Source organism: Pelmatolapia mariae, linkage group LG17, assembly GCF_036321145.2.
Source record: "Pelmatolapia mariae isolate MD_Pm_ZW linkage group LG17, Pm_UMD_F_2, whole genome shotgun sequence".
NCBI classification, from domain to species: Eukaryota; Metazoa; Chordata; class Actinopteri; order Cichliformes; family Cichlidae; genus Pelmatolapia; species Pelmatolapia mariae.
In genome coordinates, this window is record NC_086242.1 from 30,601,686 (window position 1) to 30,616,806 (window position 15,121).

Below are 15,121 nucleotides of genomic sequence, written 5' to 3' on the forward strand. Positions count from 1 at the left end.
CCTTATCTTTAGATGTGCAAGTGCTTGTGGGCCTGTTGGAACTGAATAAAAGGATGATAACAGTATAATTGGTAAATGGAAAGTCATTATACATCATAAAATGCATTTGATTATTGCTATAAGGCACATTTCCCTCAATACTGAAACAATTACACAATAACATTTCTAGATGTTTAGATGAAACAAGGAGTCACAACAGTGTTTTGAGGCTTTATGGCGTTTCCTATAATACTTTGTGGGCCGGTCTCTAGTCAAAATGCCTGGGCCGTTTTTTTGTCCCAGCCCTGGGTGGGGGAACTCCAGGCCTCCTTGATCCACCGCAGCTAATTTAAATGGCTACATTACCTCCTCACCATGTCTCAAAATTATACAGTGGCCTGGTAATGAACTAATCATTTGATTCAAGTGTGTTGGCCCAGGGTGATATCTAAAACCTGCAGGACTTCAACCCTTGAGGCCTGGAGTTCCCCACCCTAGTATTAGAGTGGGAATGTTGGAAAGAAAACAGAAAGTAGGAAGAAAAACTGATGCACACAATAAGTACTTTTCTAAATTAATTTGAATCACATACATTGAATGGTGGTTGACCCTTCTCTAGGGGTTGTGATGGCTGGTGCTGCAGTTATAGTGGTGGTTGGTGCTGCAGTTGTGGTGGTGGTTGGTGCTGCAGTTGTAGTTGTTGGTTCTGCAGTTGTAGTGGTGGTTGGTGGTGCAGTTATGGTGGTTGGTGCTGTAGTTGTAGTGGTAGTTGGTGCTGCAGTTGTAGTGGTGGTTGGTGCTGCAGTTGTGGTGGTTGGTGCTGTAGTTGTAGTGGTTGGTGCTGTAGTTGTACTGGTGGTTGGTGGTGCAGTTGTAGTGGTTGTTGGTGCTGCAGTTGTGGTGGTAGGTGCTGCAGTGTTGGCGGTTGGTGCTATAGTTGTAGTGGTGGTTGGTGCTGCAGTTGTGGTTGGTGCTGCAGTTGTAGTGGTTGGTGCTGCAGTTGTAGTGGTGGTTGGTGCTGCAGTTGTGGTGGTTGGTGCTGCAGTTGTGGTGGTTGGTGCTGCAGTTGTGGTTGTTGCTGTAGTTGTGGTGGTTGGTGCTGTAGTTGTTATTATTGGTGCTGTAGTTGTGGTGGTGGTTGGTGCTGCAGTTGTAGTTGTTGGTGCTGTAGTTGTAGTGGTGGTTGGTGCTGTAGTTGTGGTGGTTGGTGCTGTAGTTGTTATTATTGGTGCTGTAGTTGTGGTGGTGGTTGGTGCTGCAGTTGTAGTTGTTGGTGCTGCAGTTGTGGTGGTTGGTGCTGTAGTTGTAGTGGTTGGTGCTACAGTTGTGGTTGGTACTGCAGTTGTAGTGGTTGTTGGTGCTGCAGTTGTGGTGGTTCGTGCTGCAGTTGTGGTGGTTGGTGCTGCAGTTGTTGTTGGTGCTGTAGTTGTAGTGGTGGTTGGTGCTGCAGTTGTGGTGGTTGGTGCTGTAGTTGTAGTAGTGGTTGTTGCTGCAGTTGTGGTTGGTGCTGTAGTTGTAGTGGTTGGTGCTACAGTTGTGGTTGGTGTTGTAGTTGTGGTGGTGGTTGGTGCTGCAGTTGTAGTGGTTGTTGGTGCTGCAGTTGTGGTGGCTGGTGCTGCAGTGTTGGCGGTTGGTGCTGCAGTTGTAGTGGTGGTTGGTGCTGCAGTTGTTGTTGCTGCACTTGTAGTGGTTGGCGCTGCAGTTGTAGTTGTTGGTGCTGCAGTTGTGGTTGGTGCTGTAGTTGTAGTGGTTGGTGCTACAGTTGTGGTTGGTGTTGTAGTTGTGGTGGTGGTTGGTCCTGTAGTTGTGGTGGTTGGTGCTGCAGTTGTTGTTGTTGGTGCTGTAGTTGTGGTGGTGGTTGGTGCTGCAGTTGTAGTGGTGGTTGGTGCTACAGTTGTGGTGGTTGGTGCTGCAGTTGTGGTTGGTGCTGTAGTTGTAGTGGTTGGTGCTACAGTTGTGGTTGGTGTTGTAGTTGTGGTTGGTGCTGCAGTTGTAGTGGTTGTTGGTGCTGCAGTTGTGGTGGTTGGTGCTGCAGTGTTGGCGGTTGGTGCTGCAGTTGTAGTGGTGGTTGGTGCTGCAGTTGTTGTTGCTGCACTTGTAGTGGTTGGCGCTGCAGTTGTAGTTGTTGGTGCTGCAGTTGTGGTTGGTGCTGTAGTTGTAGTGGTTGGTGCTACAGTTGTGGTTGGTGTTGTAGTTGTGGTGGTGGTTGGTGCTGCAGTTGTAGTGGTTGTTGGTGCTGCAGTTGTGGTGGTTGGTGCTACAGTGTTGGCGGTTGGTGCTGCAGTTGTAGTGGTGGTTGGTGCTGCAGTTGTTGTTGCTGCACTTGTAGTGGTTGGCGCTGTAGTTGTAGTTGTTGGTGCTGCAGTTGTAGTGGTGGTTGGTGCTACAGTTGTGGTGGTTGTTGCTGCAGTTGTTGTTGGTGCTGTAGTTGTGATGGTGGTTGGTGCTGCAGTTGTAGTTGTTGGTGCTGCAGTTCTAGTGGTGGTTGGTGCTGTAGTTGTGGTGTCGGTTGGTGCTGCAGTTGTAGCTGTTGGTGCTGCAGTTGTGGTAGTGGTTGTTGCTGCAGTTGTGGTGGTTGGTGCTGCAGTTGTGGTGGTTGGTGCTGTAGTTGTAGTAGTGGTTGTTGCTGCAGTTGTGGTTGGTGCTGTAGTTGTAGTGGTTGGTGCTACAGTTGTGGTTGGTGTTGTAGTTGTGGTGGTGGTTGGTGCTGTAGTTGTGGTGGTTGGTGCTGCAGTTGTTGTTGTTGGTGCTGTAGTTGTGGTGGTGGTTGGTGCTGTAGTTGTGGTGGTTGGTGCTGCAGTTGTTGTTGTTGGTGCTGTAGTTGTGGTGGTGGTTGGTGCTGCAGTTGTAGTGGTGGTTGTTGCTACAGTTGTGGTGGTTGTTGCTGCAGTTGTTGTTGGTGCTGTAGTTGTGATGGTGGTTGGTGCTGCAGTTGTAGTTGTTGGTGCTGCAGTTGTAGTGGTGGTTGGTGCTGTAGTTGTGGTGTCGGTTGGTGCTGCAGTTGTAGCTGTTGGTGCTGCAGTTGTGGTAGTGGTTGGTGCTGCAGTTGTGGTGGTTGGTGCTGCAGTTGTAATTGTGTTTGTTGCTGTAGTTGTAGTAGTGGCTGGTGCTGCAGTTGTGGTTGGTGCTGTAGTTGTAGTGGTGGTTGGTGCTGCAGTTGTGGTGGTTGGTGCTGTAGTTGTAGTAGTGGTTGTTGCTGCAGTTGTGGTTGGTGCTGTAGTTGTAGTGGTTGGTGCTACAGTTGTGGTTGGTGTTGTAGTTGTGGTGGTGGTTGGTGCTGCAGTTGTAGTGGTTGTTGGTGCTGCAGTTGTGGTGGCTGGTGCTGCAGTGTTGGCGGTTGGTGCTGCAGTTGTAGTGGTGGTTGGTGCTGCAGTTGTTGTTGCTGCACTTGTAGTGGTTGGCGCTGCAGTTGTAGTTGTTGGTGCTGCAGTTGTGGTTGGTGCTGTAGTTGTAGTGGTTGGTGCTACAGTTGTGGTTGGTGTTGTAGTTGTGGTGGTGGTTGGTCCTGTAGTTGTGGTGGTTGGTGCTGCAGTTGTTGTTGTTGGTGCTGTAGTTGTGGTGGTGGTTGGTGCTGCAGTTGTAGTGGTGGTTGGTGCTACCGTTGTGGTGGTTGGTGCTGCAGTTGTGGTTGGTGCTATAGTTGTAGTGGTTGGTGCTACAGTTGTGGTGGTTGGTGCTGCAGTTGTGGTTGGTGCTGTAGTTGTAGTGGTTGGTGCTACAGTTGTGGTTGGTGTTGTAGTTGTGGTTGGTGCTGCAGTTGTAGTGGTTGTTGGTGCTGCAGTTGTGGTGGTTGGTGCTGCAGTGTTGGCGGTTGGTGCTGCAGTTGTGGTGGTTGGTGCTGCAGTTGTTGTTGCTGCACTTGTAGTGGTTGGCGCTGCAGTTGTAGTTGTTGGTGCTGCAGTTGTGGTTGGTGCTGTAGTTGTAGTGGTTGGTGCTACAGTTGTGGTTGGTGTTGTAGTTGTGGTGGTGGTTGGTGCTGCAGTTGTAGTGGTTGTTGGTGCTGCAGTTGTGGTGGTTGGTGCTACAGTGTTGGCGGTTGGTGCTGCAGTTGTAGTGGTGGTTGGTGCTGCAGTTGTTGTTGCTGCACTTGTAGTGGTTGGCGCTGTAGTTGTAGTTGTTGGTGCTGCAGTTGTAGTGGTGGTTGGTGCTACAGTTGTGGTGGTTGTTGCTGCAGTTGTTGTTGGTGCTGTAGTTGTGATGGTGGTTGGTGCTGCAGTTGTAGTTGTTGGTGCTGCAGTTGTAGTGGTGGTTGGTGCTGTAGTTGTGGTGTCGGTTGGTGCTGCAGTTGTAGCTGTTGGTGCTGCAGTTGTGGTAGTGGTTGTTGCTGCAGTTGTGGTGGTTGGTGCTGTAGTTGTAGTAGTGGTTGTTGCTGCAGTTGTGGTTGGTGCTGTAGTTGTAGTGGTTGGTGCTACAGTTGTGGTTGGTGCTGCAGTTGTAGTGGTGGTTGGTGCTACAGTTGTGGTGGTTGTTGCTGCAGTTGTTGTTGGTGCTGTAGTTGTGATGGTGGTTGGTGCTGCAGTTGTAGTTGTTGGTGCTGCAGTTGTAGTGGTGGTTGGTGCTGTAGTTGTGGTGTCGGTTGGTGCTGCAGTTGTAGCTGTTGGTGCTGCAGTTGTGGTAGTGGTTGGTGCTGCAGTTGTGGTGGTTGGTGCTGCAGTTGTAATTGTGGTTGTTGCTGTAGTTGTAGTAGTGGTTGGTGCTGCAGTTGTGGTTGGTGCTGTAGTTGTAGTGGTTGGTGCTACAGTTGTGGTTGGTGTTGTAGTTGTGGTGGTGGTTGGTGCTGTAGTTGTGGTGGTTGGTGCTGCAGTTGTTGTTGTTGGTGCTGTAGTTGTGGTGGTGGTTGGTGCTGCAGTTGTAGTGGTGGTTGGTGCTACAGTTGTGGTTGTTGTTGCTGCAGTTGTTGTTGGTGCTGTAGTTGTGATGGTGGTTGGTGCTGCAGTTGTAGTTGTTGGTGCTACCGTTGTAGTGGTGGTTGGTGCTGTAGTTGTGGTGTCGGTTGGTGCTGCAGTTGTAGCTGTTGGTGCTGCAGTTGTGGTAGTGGTTGGTGCTGCAGTTGTGGTGGTTGGTGCTGCAGTTGTGGTGGTTGGTGCTGCAGTTGTAGTAGTGGTTGTTGCTGCAGTTGTGGTTGGTGCTGTAGTTGTAGTGGTTGGTGCTACAGTTGTGGTTGGTGTTGTAGTTGTGGTGGTGGTTGGTGCTGCAGTTGTAGTGGTGGTTGGTGCTACAGTTGTGGTGGTTGTTGCTGCAGTTGTTGTTGGTGCTGTAGTTGTGATGGTGGTTGGTGCTGCAGTTGTAGTTGTTGGTGCTGCAGTTGTAGTGGTGGTTGGTGCTGTAGTTGTGGTGTCGGTTGGTGCTGCAGTTGTAGCTGTTGGTGCTGCAGTTGTGGTAGTGGTTGTTGCTGCAGTTGTGGTGGTTGGTGCTGTAGTTGTAGTAGTGGTTGTTGCTGCAGTTGTGGTTGGTGCTGTAGTTGTAGTGGTTGGTGCTACAGTTGTGGTTGGTGCTGCAGTTGTAGTGGTGGTTGGTGCTACAGTTGTGGTGGTTGTTGCTGCAGTTGTTGTTGGTGCTGTAGTTGTGATGGTGGTTGGTGCTGCAGTTGTAGTTGTTGGTGCTGCAGTTGTAGTGGTGGTTGGTGCTGTAGTTGTGGTGTCGGTTGGTGCTGCAGTTGTAGCTGTTGGTGCTGCAGTTGTGGTAGTGGTTGGTGCTGCAGTTGTGGTGGTTGGTGCTGCAGTTGTAATTGTGGTTGTTGCTGTAGTTGTAGTAGTGGTTGGTGCTGCAGTTGTGGTTGGTGCTGTAGTTGTAGTGGTTGGTGCTACAGTTGTGGTTGGTGTTGTAGTTGTGGTGGTGGTTGGTGCTGTAGTTGTGGTGGTTGGTGCTGCAGTTGTTGTTGTTGGTGCTGTAGTTGTGGTGGTGGTTGGTGCTGCAGTTGTAGTGGTGGTTGGTGCTACAGTTGTGGTTGTTGTTGCTGCAGTTGTTGTTGGTGCTGTAGTTGTGATGGTGGTTGGTGCTGCAGTTGTAGTTGTTGGTGCTACCGTTGTAGTGGTGGTTGGTGCTGTAGTTGTGGTGTCGGTTGGTGCTGCAGTTGTAGCTGTTGGTGCTGCAGTTGTGGTAGTGGTTGGTGCTGCAGTTGTGGTGGTTGGTGCTGCAGTTGTGGTGGTTGGTGCTGCAGTTGTAGTAGTGGTTGTTGCTGCAGTTGTGGTTGGTGCTGTAGTTGTAGTGGTTGGTGCTACAGTTGTGGTTGGTGTTGTAGTTGTGGTGGTGGTTGGTGCTGCAGTTGTAGTGGTGGTTGGTGCTACAGTTGTGGTGGTTGTTGCTGCAGTTGTTGTTGGTGCTGTAGTTGTGATGGTGGTTGGTGCTGCAGTTGTAGTTGTTGGTGCTGCAGTTGTAGTGGTGGTTGGTGCTGTAGTTGTGGTGTCGGTTGGTGCTGCAGTTGTAGCTGTTGGTGCTGCAGTTGTGGTAGTGGTTGGTGCTGCAGTTGTGGTGGTTGGTGCTGCAGTTGTAATTGTGGTTGTTGCTGTGGTTGTAGTAGTGGCTGGTGCTGCAGTTGTGGTTGGTGCTGTAGTTGTAGTGGTTGGTGCTACAGTTGTGGTTGGTGTTGTAGTTGTGGTGGTGGTTGGTGCTGTAGTTGTGGTGGTTGGTGCTGCAGTTGTTGTTGTTGGTGCTGTAGTTGTGGTGGTGGTTGGTGCTGCAGTTGTAGTGGTGGTTGGTGCTACAGTTGTGGTGGTTGTTGCTGCAGTTGTTGTTGGTGCTGTAGTTGTGATGGTGGTTGGTGCTGCAGTTGTAGTTGTTGGTGCTGCAGTTGTAGTGGTGGTTGGTGCTGTAGTTGTGGTGTCGGTTGGTGCTGCAGTTGTAGCTGTTGGTGCTGCAGTTGTGGTAGTGGTTGGTGCTGCAGTTGTGGTGGTTGGTGCTGCAGTTGTGGTGGTTGGTGCTGCAGTTGTAGTAGTGGTTGTTGCTGCAGTTGTGGTTGGTGCTGTAGTTGTAGTGGTTGGTGCTACAGTTGTGGTTGGTGTTGTAGTTGTGGTGGTGGTTGGTGCTGTAGTTGTGGTGGTTGGTGCTGCAGTTGTAGTGGTGGTTGGTGCTGCAGTTGTTGTTGCTGCACTTGTAGTGGTTGGTGCTGCAGTTGTAGTTGTTGGTGCTGCAGTTGTGGTGGTGGTTGGTACTGCAGTTGTAGTTGTCGGTGCTGCAGTTGTTGTTGTTGGTGCTGTAGTTGTGGTGGTGGTTGGTGCTGTAGTTGTAGTTGTTGGTGCTGCAGTTGTGGTGGTGGTTGGTGCTCCAGTTGTTGTTGTTGGTGCTGTAGTTGTGGTGGTGGTTGGTGCTGTAGTTGTGGTGGTTGGTGCTGCAGTTGTTGTTGTTGGTGCTGTAGTTGTGGTGGTGGTTGGTGCTGCAGTTGTAGTTGTTGGTGCTGCAGTTGTAGTGGTGGTTGGTGCTGTAGTTGTGGTGTCGGTTGGTGCTGCAGTTGTAGCTGTTGGTGCTGCAGTTGTGGTAGTGGTTGGTGCTGCAGTTGTGGTGGTTGGTGCTGCAGTTGTGGTGGTTGGTGCTGCAGTTGTAGTAGTGGTTGTTGCTGCAGTTGTGGTTGGTGCTGTAGTTGTAGTGGTTGGTGCTACAGTTGTGGTTGGTGTTGTAGTTGTGGTGGTGGTTGGTGCTGTAGTTGTGGTGGTTGGTGCTGCAGTTGTAGTGGTGGTTGGTGCTGCAGTTGTTGTTGCTGCACTTGTAGTGGCTGTTGGTGCTGCAGTTGTAGTTGTTGGTGCTGCAGTTGTGGTGGTGGTTGGTACTGCAGTTGTAGTTGTCGGTGCTGCAGTTGTTGTTGTTGGTGCTGTAGTTGTGGTGGTGGTTGGTGCTGTAGTTGTAGTTGTTGGTGCTGCAGTTGTGGTGGTGGTTGGTGCTCCAGTTGTTGTTGTTGGTGCTGTAGTTGTGGTGGTGGTTGGTGCTGTAGTTGTGGTGGTTGGTGCTGCAGTTGTTGTTGTTGGTGCTGTAGTTGTGGTGGTGGTTGGTGCTGCAGTTGTGGTTGTTGCTGTAGTTGTAGCGGTTGGTGCTGCAGTTGTGGTGGTTGGTGCTGTAGTTGTAGTGGTGGTTGCTGCTGCAGTTGTTGTTGCTGCACTCGTAGTGGTTGGTGCTGTAGTTGTGGTGGTGGTTGGTGCTGCAGTTGTAGTGGCTGTTGGTGCTGCAGTTGTAGTTGTTGGTGCTGTAGTTGTGGTGGTGGTTGGTGCTGCAGTTGTGGTGGTTGGTGCTGCAGTTGTAGTGGTGGTTGGTACTGCAGTTGTGGTGGTTGGTGCTACAGTTGTGGTTGGTGCTGCAGTTGTAGTGGTGGTTGGTGCTACAGTTGTGGTGGTTGTTGCTGCAGTTGTTGTTGGTGCTGTAGTTGTGATGGTGGTTGGTGCTGCAGTTGTAGTTGTTGGTGCTGCAGTTGTAGTGGTGGTTGGTGCTGCAGTTGTAGTTGTTGGTGCTGCAGTTGTAGTGGTGGTTGGTGCTGCAGTTGTAGTTGTTGGTGCTGCAGTTGTAGTGGTGGTTGGTACTGCAGTTGTTGTGGTTGTTGTTGGTACTGCAGTTGTAGTGGTTGGTGCTACAGTTGTGGTTGCTTAAAGATAGTGAGTTAAGCGCAGATTAGAATGACTTAACATGTTGAAACTTACAGCCCATAATTTCAGTAACAGCCAGAGTCCCTCTGCAAATAACTCAACAGAAAATAATCTGTCTACTAATCTTAGTAGCAACTCAAAGTCATTCCATGCAATCATTTAATTTTGACAGGAGTTTCAAGTATAAGCTTAGAAGCACTAACCTCAGGTAAGCTTTATTGAACATGTTAAGCTTTATCTTGAATGTGTGCTGTGTGGTAAGCAGAGTATTTGATATGAGGAAGTCAGAATGTTTCTTACTGATCACATATAATTTAAAATGCCATAATGACACCGAATCTTAATGCAAGAAAATAAAACAAAATGCCAAAGGCTGTAGGACTGTAGGTATGGATGTAAATATTTAACTCAGTGGTTCCCAAACTTTTTTTGCTGGGCCCCCCTTTGTTTATAGGAAAAATGTTCGCGCGCCCCCCTCACGCGCATGCGCGCACGCACGCAAGCGCACATCCATTTAGAAAGGCAGAGGCGTCACAGTGTGATTATTTTACATGTAGTTGTTTTTTTTCCTTTGTAATAATATTCAACATTGCTATCAATACAATTTTCAATCCCTCTGCAAAATGGGTTCAAAAACATAAACAATTGTTGGATGTTGTTTGTCCGTGATTTGAACCGGGGGAACGAATCCTGGCAGGATCAGCCTGATATTATTTGTATCCCGCTGTAACTTTACTGTATAAAGAGCTAATGTCTCCAAAATGTCAGGAGTAGTTAGTCATTACAACAAGTGTTTGTGAACTAAAAATCAAGAATGTGGGATACTGTTTGTCCGTGATTTGGAGAGCCCAGCGCTGCTCCCGACGCAGGGAAAACCAGTTATGCAGGGGAGACCTACCTCGGCACTTGTGCAGGTAAAACCAAGGGAAGATATGCGTCACCATATTTTCTAGTCTTTGGCTTAGAATGAAGTTGGTTTGGAAACATATTCAGCAATGCTTCATCTCCTGATTTGCGTTTGTGGAGGCGCCCCATGCTAGCAGTGTCCAAGCGTTTTGTTTTGTTTTTTCCTTTTCATGTCGCGCCCCCCCCTGCAATGGCTTTGCGCCCCCCCTAGGGGGCGGGCCCCACACTTTGGGAAGGTCTGATTTAACTTCACCTAGTTTCAAAAAAAGGCATCTGTACACAGAAAATTTGATTTCTAAAAAAACATCAACTGAAAATGGGTTTTATATGCCATATCATGACATATATCATACACCCAATCCAATGCAGTTTAATAAACTGTCATTAAACCTACTCATCCAATGTGCTCTAGTTGTTTTAGTATTGTACTACATTTGTTGCAGTTTAATCACTCTTCTAAAGCTGTCTAATATAAAAAAGACAAACAATGCAAACTTGCAATAAACACTTACTTTGTGCTGAGGATGTCTGAAAATATGCCAGCAGACATATCCAGCAAAGGATTCTTTTATCCATGATGAAATCTGCTACTACTCACTACTCCCAGATTGTCTCAGACTCTGACTGTTTTCTTTTCTGTGACTGCACACTTTACTTAGATGACATGAATTGCTCCTCCCTCCACTATTACAGATTGTTACATGACCTGAAAAACCACAAACCAAAGGTATGTGCACTGAAACCTACATGTTTATATAATGCAGGTCAAGTTAAATAGTAAAAATGCTCCACAAAGTTCAAAATTAGTAAATGTCACTAAATGTTTAATTGCATGATAGGAGTACTGGTATATATATTGAGAGCTTTTCCTCATTAAAAGTATGTTAAATGTAATAACAGGGGAAACATAGACAAAATTAGTTAATATTGGAAGTGCTTGAGAGCTGAAGTTTTTAATTTTTTTATATTCTACTAAAGATTTGCTGTGAAATTCTCTTCAGCTTTGCCAATCTCCAAATCTGAGTGACTGAGTTATGACAATACTGATGCAGTATGTAAGGACTAACACTGTAAAGCTTGAAAGGTACTACAAATCATCATAATAGAACAAATAGCCAAATCCTTGATTGCACCCTGATAGTTAACTGCCCAGTATGAACTTATTTTCCTTTCTGTGGAATTAACTGAAATACATTGGGTTTTTAAAAAGATATTTATATATATTTGCTCAGTACTTGCCATTCATTTGTTTTCAACAGGTGTAGCTTGCACTTTCTTTTTATTGTTTAACCATTGTAGAAAAACAGCACACACAAACAACACAGTGGATATAAAAGCAACTTTCCAAGGTCAAGAGGGAAGTACAGTGCTTTCAGCCATGTGAGTTCGCCTAAACTAAAAAACTATGTCATAGTATGCTTTACTGGAAACTGTCACGGAGGTTGGCAAACTAGTTTTTCATAGAATGCAGCTCACCTTTTATTCTGGTCATCCTGCTTTTCACCTTAGCCACCACTAATCTCTGTAATTACTGAACACTTTACAGTTCTCATTTAATTCATTCAGTCACTTTGTTTTTCCTGGCAGAGCAGTTGCCAGGTTCAAAGCATTTGTAATTATATTAAAATGCTATTACTCTTTCTATGAGATGTATGACAATCTTACACTCTTATTTAAGTTTTCCTGTGTGCTGCTTATCACTTGGTATAATAAACTTGTGTTCTTTCATATATATCGTTTGACATATTTGTTTGTTTGTAGGGCTGCCACTTGTATTTATTTATTGACTAAATTTATGCATAGTGCCAGTCTCAAATTTATTTACTTGAATTGCATGTGAAGTATGTGCTATTGACTTGTGCTGAGTTTCTGGTATGCCAGGTGCTGATAATCAGGTGCCTGACTGTTGTCTGATTAGCAGCATCTGTAAGCATGGACCCTGCTACAGCTGTCAGTTGGTGTCTGCACCAAGCGTGCCACATTTGACAGATCTGTATACAGCCTATGGCATAGAACAACTTCAAGCTGGTGTTCTACAAAATCAAGTTGCAGCGATATTAAGGAATAAGACTCAAGTTCTATTCCAAAATTAAAGGCCAAGGTCCATATAACAGGGCATGTCAGACACAGTATGATGAAGGCGAAGTTGGCATCCCAACAAGACAACATCAGAAGACTTTCCTTACCATGTCAGCGCTTTTACGGGACGATCCGACCAATGGTTCTCTGCCAGGCAATCTGGAAAAGATCAAGCATGTCAATCTATGGTCTCATAAAGCTGCCAGGAGTCCTGCCATCATCACCACTGTTGACAACATGACCAGTGAAACCTGAACATGTGGAGGAAATTAAGTTCAGCAACGAGTCCAGATTTTGCCTACAGCAGTTGGATCTAGGGTCAAAGTGTGGAGAAGACGCAGAGGACACTTTCCTGATATCTGCATCAACAGCATAAGAGCTTTTGGTGAGGCAGCATCTCCCTCACTGAAAAAGCAAGGTTTGTCATCATTGGAGGCAATCTCAGAGCAGAGAGCTATTGAGATAAGATTCTGCAACAATTGGAAATCCCATATCTCCTCATTTCTGGTAATCAACTTTATCCTCATACAGGAAAAAGCTCGCTCCCACAGAGTGGGTTTATTAGACACTACCTCCAGAATTTAGGAGTGACTGACCAAACCAAATAATCTAGTCTCCATTTGTTATTCAGTGCGGGAAATACCAGGTTGATAATGAAACTTTGCCTCAGGCAATCTTTTGTTCTGAGGTGTATGCTGGAGTGGCAGCTGTTCTGGCAGGAATTCTGGTTACTTACTGTTTCCAACATATTTGTATGATGAAGGACAGGCTAACGTTTGATGGTAGCCACTTTGATTGAGCTCACTATCACCTGCAACAGCACACACAACTCCTGGAGAGAGATGTGACTTATCTGTTTAGAATGCTGTATATTGGTATGCCAGATAAAGTTTTCTATATAACATCACATTTAATTCTGCCCTGTGTAATTTAATAATTATTTAAGCATTAAAAACACAAAACAGAATTGTGTTTAAGGCTTTACACCATTCTTCCATCGTTCCACGCTTCCATCGTTAAACTTTGCTCTGCTATGATGCCTCATCTAAGTCTAATCACCAAAAAGTTTGAGTAACAACTCTGTATTTAAGAGATGCAAGTTCAGTTCTTTCTAATGTTAGTTAGCCTGCTTAGCAAAATGCATCAGTAAACTGTGAGAGTGAGTAACACAGGCACAGATATCATGGCTAAAGTGTTTAGTCATGTTAAGGCACCAACCTTTGATTAAAAGAGCTTTTAATAGTTTAATTGAGAAAGGTACAAAAGCAAGCAGCGATGAAAATGTATTTGTTATGACAGTGTAATTACTAGACAAATGTAGTCTTTTAGTATGAGCATGCACTGAATAAGGCAGAAACGCACCCAGTCTGCTGCTGCTAAATGAATGAAATAATAATTATAAAAAAACATTAAACGTAGGAGTTTGTGTTAGTTATTAATTTAGCTTTTGAAAAGTTAAAAAAAAACTTGTTGATGTTTGACAAAAATATAATTTTAGTTTAGTTTTATTTAGTCATTGTTCTGTAAATGGTTTTGCTCCTGGTCCTGGGTGCAGTCTCTGCTGTCAGCTCCATCTGTCGTGTCTCTTTTGGAGCGTCTGTCCAAAGAAACCTTCCAGGGCTTCAGCCTGCGCCTCCTCAGCTCCATCAGGAGGTGGCAGCATTGAAAAGGACACGCTGCACACCCATCCTTAGCATATTACACCTGGACTAGATTCACTGCTCTTGTGCTTTGTCATTACTGTTCCTACAGTCATGTGACAACTGTGGTAAATGCAGATTAAGATTTACTTACTCATGTATCTAATGGTGGACAGAAATCACAAATTTTCATCGATCTTCCTGTTTAAAAATATGCAATTGTTGCTCCATTTTCCCAAACTGCATGGCATTTTTTATTTTGCTCTATGCCAGAACAATTAAAAATATTTATACTATAAAACTAGGGAACTTTGAAACATGAATAAATATTTCAACAATACCTTCAAAATGTGAAAAATGCTATACTTGCATTTTTCTTTAATTTTTTGTGTTTGTTTTTTGTGTGCCAGATTTAAATTGTCATATAAATATCTGTGCCAATGTATCTACAAATGTAATTATGAATTATAATTATAACTAATGATGCATAATAAAAGGTTCCCCTGCACACACAATGTCTTGGACCAACTCTAAATTTAAGTTATAGTATTTCAAAGCACAATACAAACAGTACACAATAACCAATATACAGGGAGGGCTTTTAAGTTCTTCAAGTGAACTGGAAAGATGAATAGTAGAATAATAGTTCAGGATAAAATTTCCAGAGGCCTTTTGTCGTACAACAGGTACAAGATACAACACTCAAACACTTGGTATGCTCCCCACACTAAAATTACAGCCGTCAATTTCCTTGTTTAGACGAGGAGTGAGTGAGAAGTTTATTTTCCTGGTCGACAGGCTTCTCAGAGTGAGATGTGTTTTTATAGCGGTAAAACAATGGTATTAATGACACCTCTTTCAAATGGTCTTTGATCAGATTGTCTGGTTTAATATCTTTGTTGTACTGTGCAAGCTGACACTTAAATGACAAACAACCATAAAATACAGCCAACATAAGTTAATTTCATAAAATGATCATAAAACGTATTAGATCATCTAATGTTCTGTGTAGTCAGAATACTTTCTTACACTTGGAAGTCTACCAATCTGATGTGTTGTGGATGTTACTTCGTGATCCCTGCAACACAGCTGATGTCTTGTATTCACACAACATGAAACATATATGTCATGATGTGATAAAGTGACTGTTGCGAGCGGGTGCTCCACATTTGCTAAAACAAATCCACCAACACACTCATGAATTGTTGCTTTCATACGTTTACTTTAGTCTTCTGTGCACATGAGGTTTTATGGACCAACAATTATAGTTATTGTAAATATTATTTTATGTATGCTTGTAACATGTTGTCACTTCTAGTGTGTTTTAGTATTTTGCATTTATTTATTAATATATTTTGTGATTATTAAATCTATAATTCCGACACTTAACTGGTTTTTGAGCCCTGGCTTAAGCCGAGCAAATCAATCCAAATATCAATGATATCGACATTATACTAGCACAGTAGGGTTGATACTTTGTTTCTCTCTTCTACGTTCAATATTGAATTGTGTTGAATCGCTTTTTTTGAAGAAATATACCTCAAACATGCACGATGAAAAATCTTTTTGTCAGCTTTTTGTGTTGACTGTCACGTCAATGTTATTTATAGCCTATAACACATTAAAAGAACAGGAGCTGACTAAAAGAGCTTTAGAGACAGACACATTTACTTTCCAGGTCTTCAAAAAAACCAGTTTCAAATTACGCGAAAAGCTGAAAGGTGTGTTTTGTTGTATTAACAGTGATTTAGTCGTCATTAAATTGTGTTAGAAATTTGCAAATTAATGATTGCTTTGATTGGTAACCTAGCTTACCTTGAGAAGGTAAGGGAGCATGCCCAACCCTCATCCCCAGAAACAGAAGCTAACCCCAGGCAAGTGTCATGATCCTGAGTCCATGACTCAGTGATTTTGTGTTTGGTGTATTTATTGTTATTATTATTATTTGTG

At 44.8% G+C, this 15,121-nt stretch overlaps 1 protein-coding gene across 1 annotated transcript; it reads right to left on the reverse strand.

Annotated features, from left to right (window-relative positions):
* Positions 1-594: 594 nt before the first annotated feature.
* On the reverse strand, positions 595-10,002 carry LOC135932133 (GATA zinc finger domain-containing protein 14-like). Its single transcript, XM_065469465.1, has 6 exons — positions 9,965-10,002; positions 3,639-4,147; positions 3,219-3,366; positions 1,872-2,383; positions 1,512-1,659; positions 595-973 (listed from the first exon to the last, which is right to left on the reverse strand). The coding sequence occupies exons 1-6, from the start codon at positions 10,000-10,002 to the stop codon at positions 595-597; spliced, it is 1,734 nt and encodes a 577-aa protein (XP_065325537.1).
* Between the last annotated feature and the right edge of the window lie 5,119 nt (positions 10,003-15,121).

Coding starts and splice junctions, on each gene's coding strand:
- LOC135932133 (XM_065469465.1), bottom strand. CDS start 10,002: ATGTCTGCTGGCATATTTTCAGACATCCTCAGCACAAA. Junction 2,384..3,218: donor CTACAACACCAACCACAACT/GTAGCACCAACC, acceptor CAACAACTGCAG/CAACAACCACCACAACTGTA. Junction 974..1,511: donor CTACAACACCAACCACAACT/GTAGCACCAACC, acceptor CTACAACTGCAG/CACCAACCACTACAACTGCA.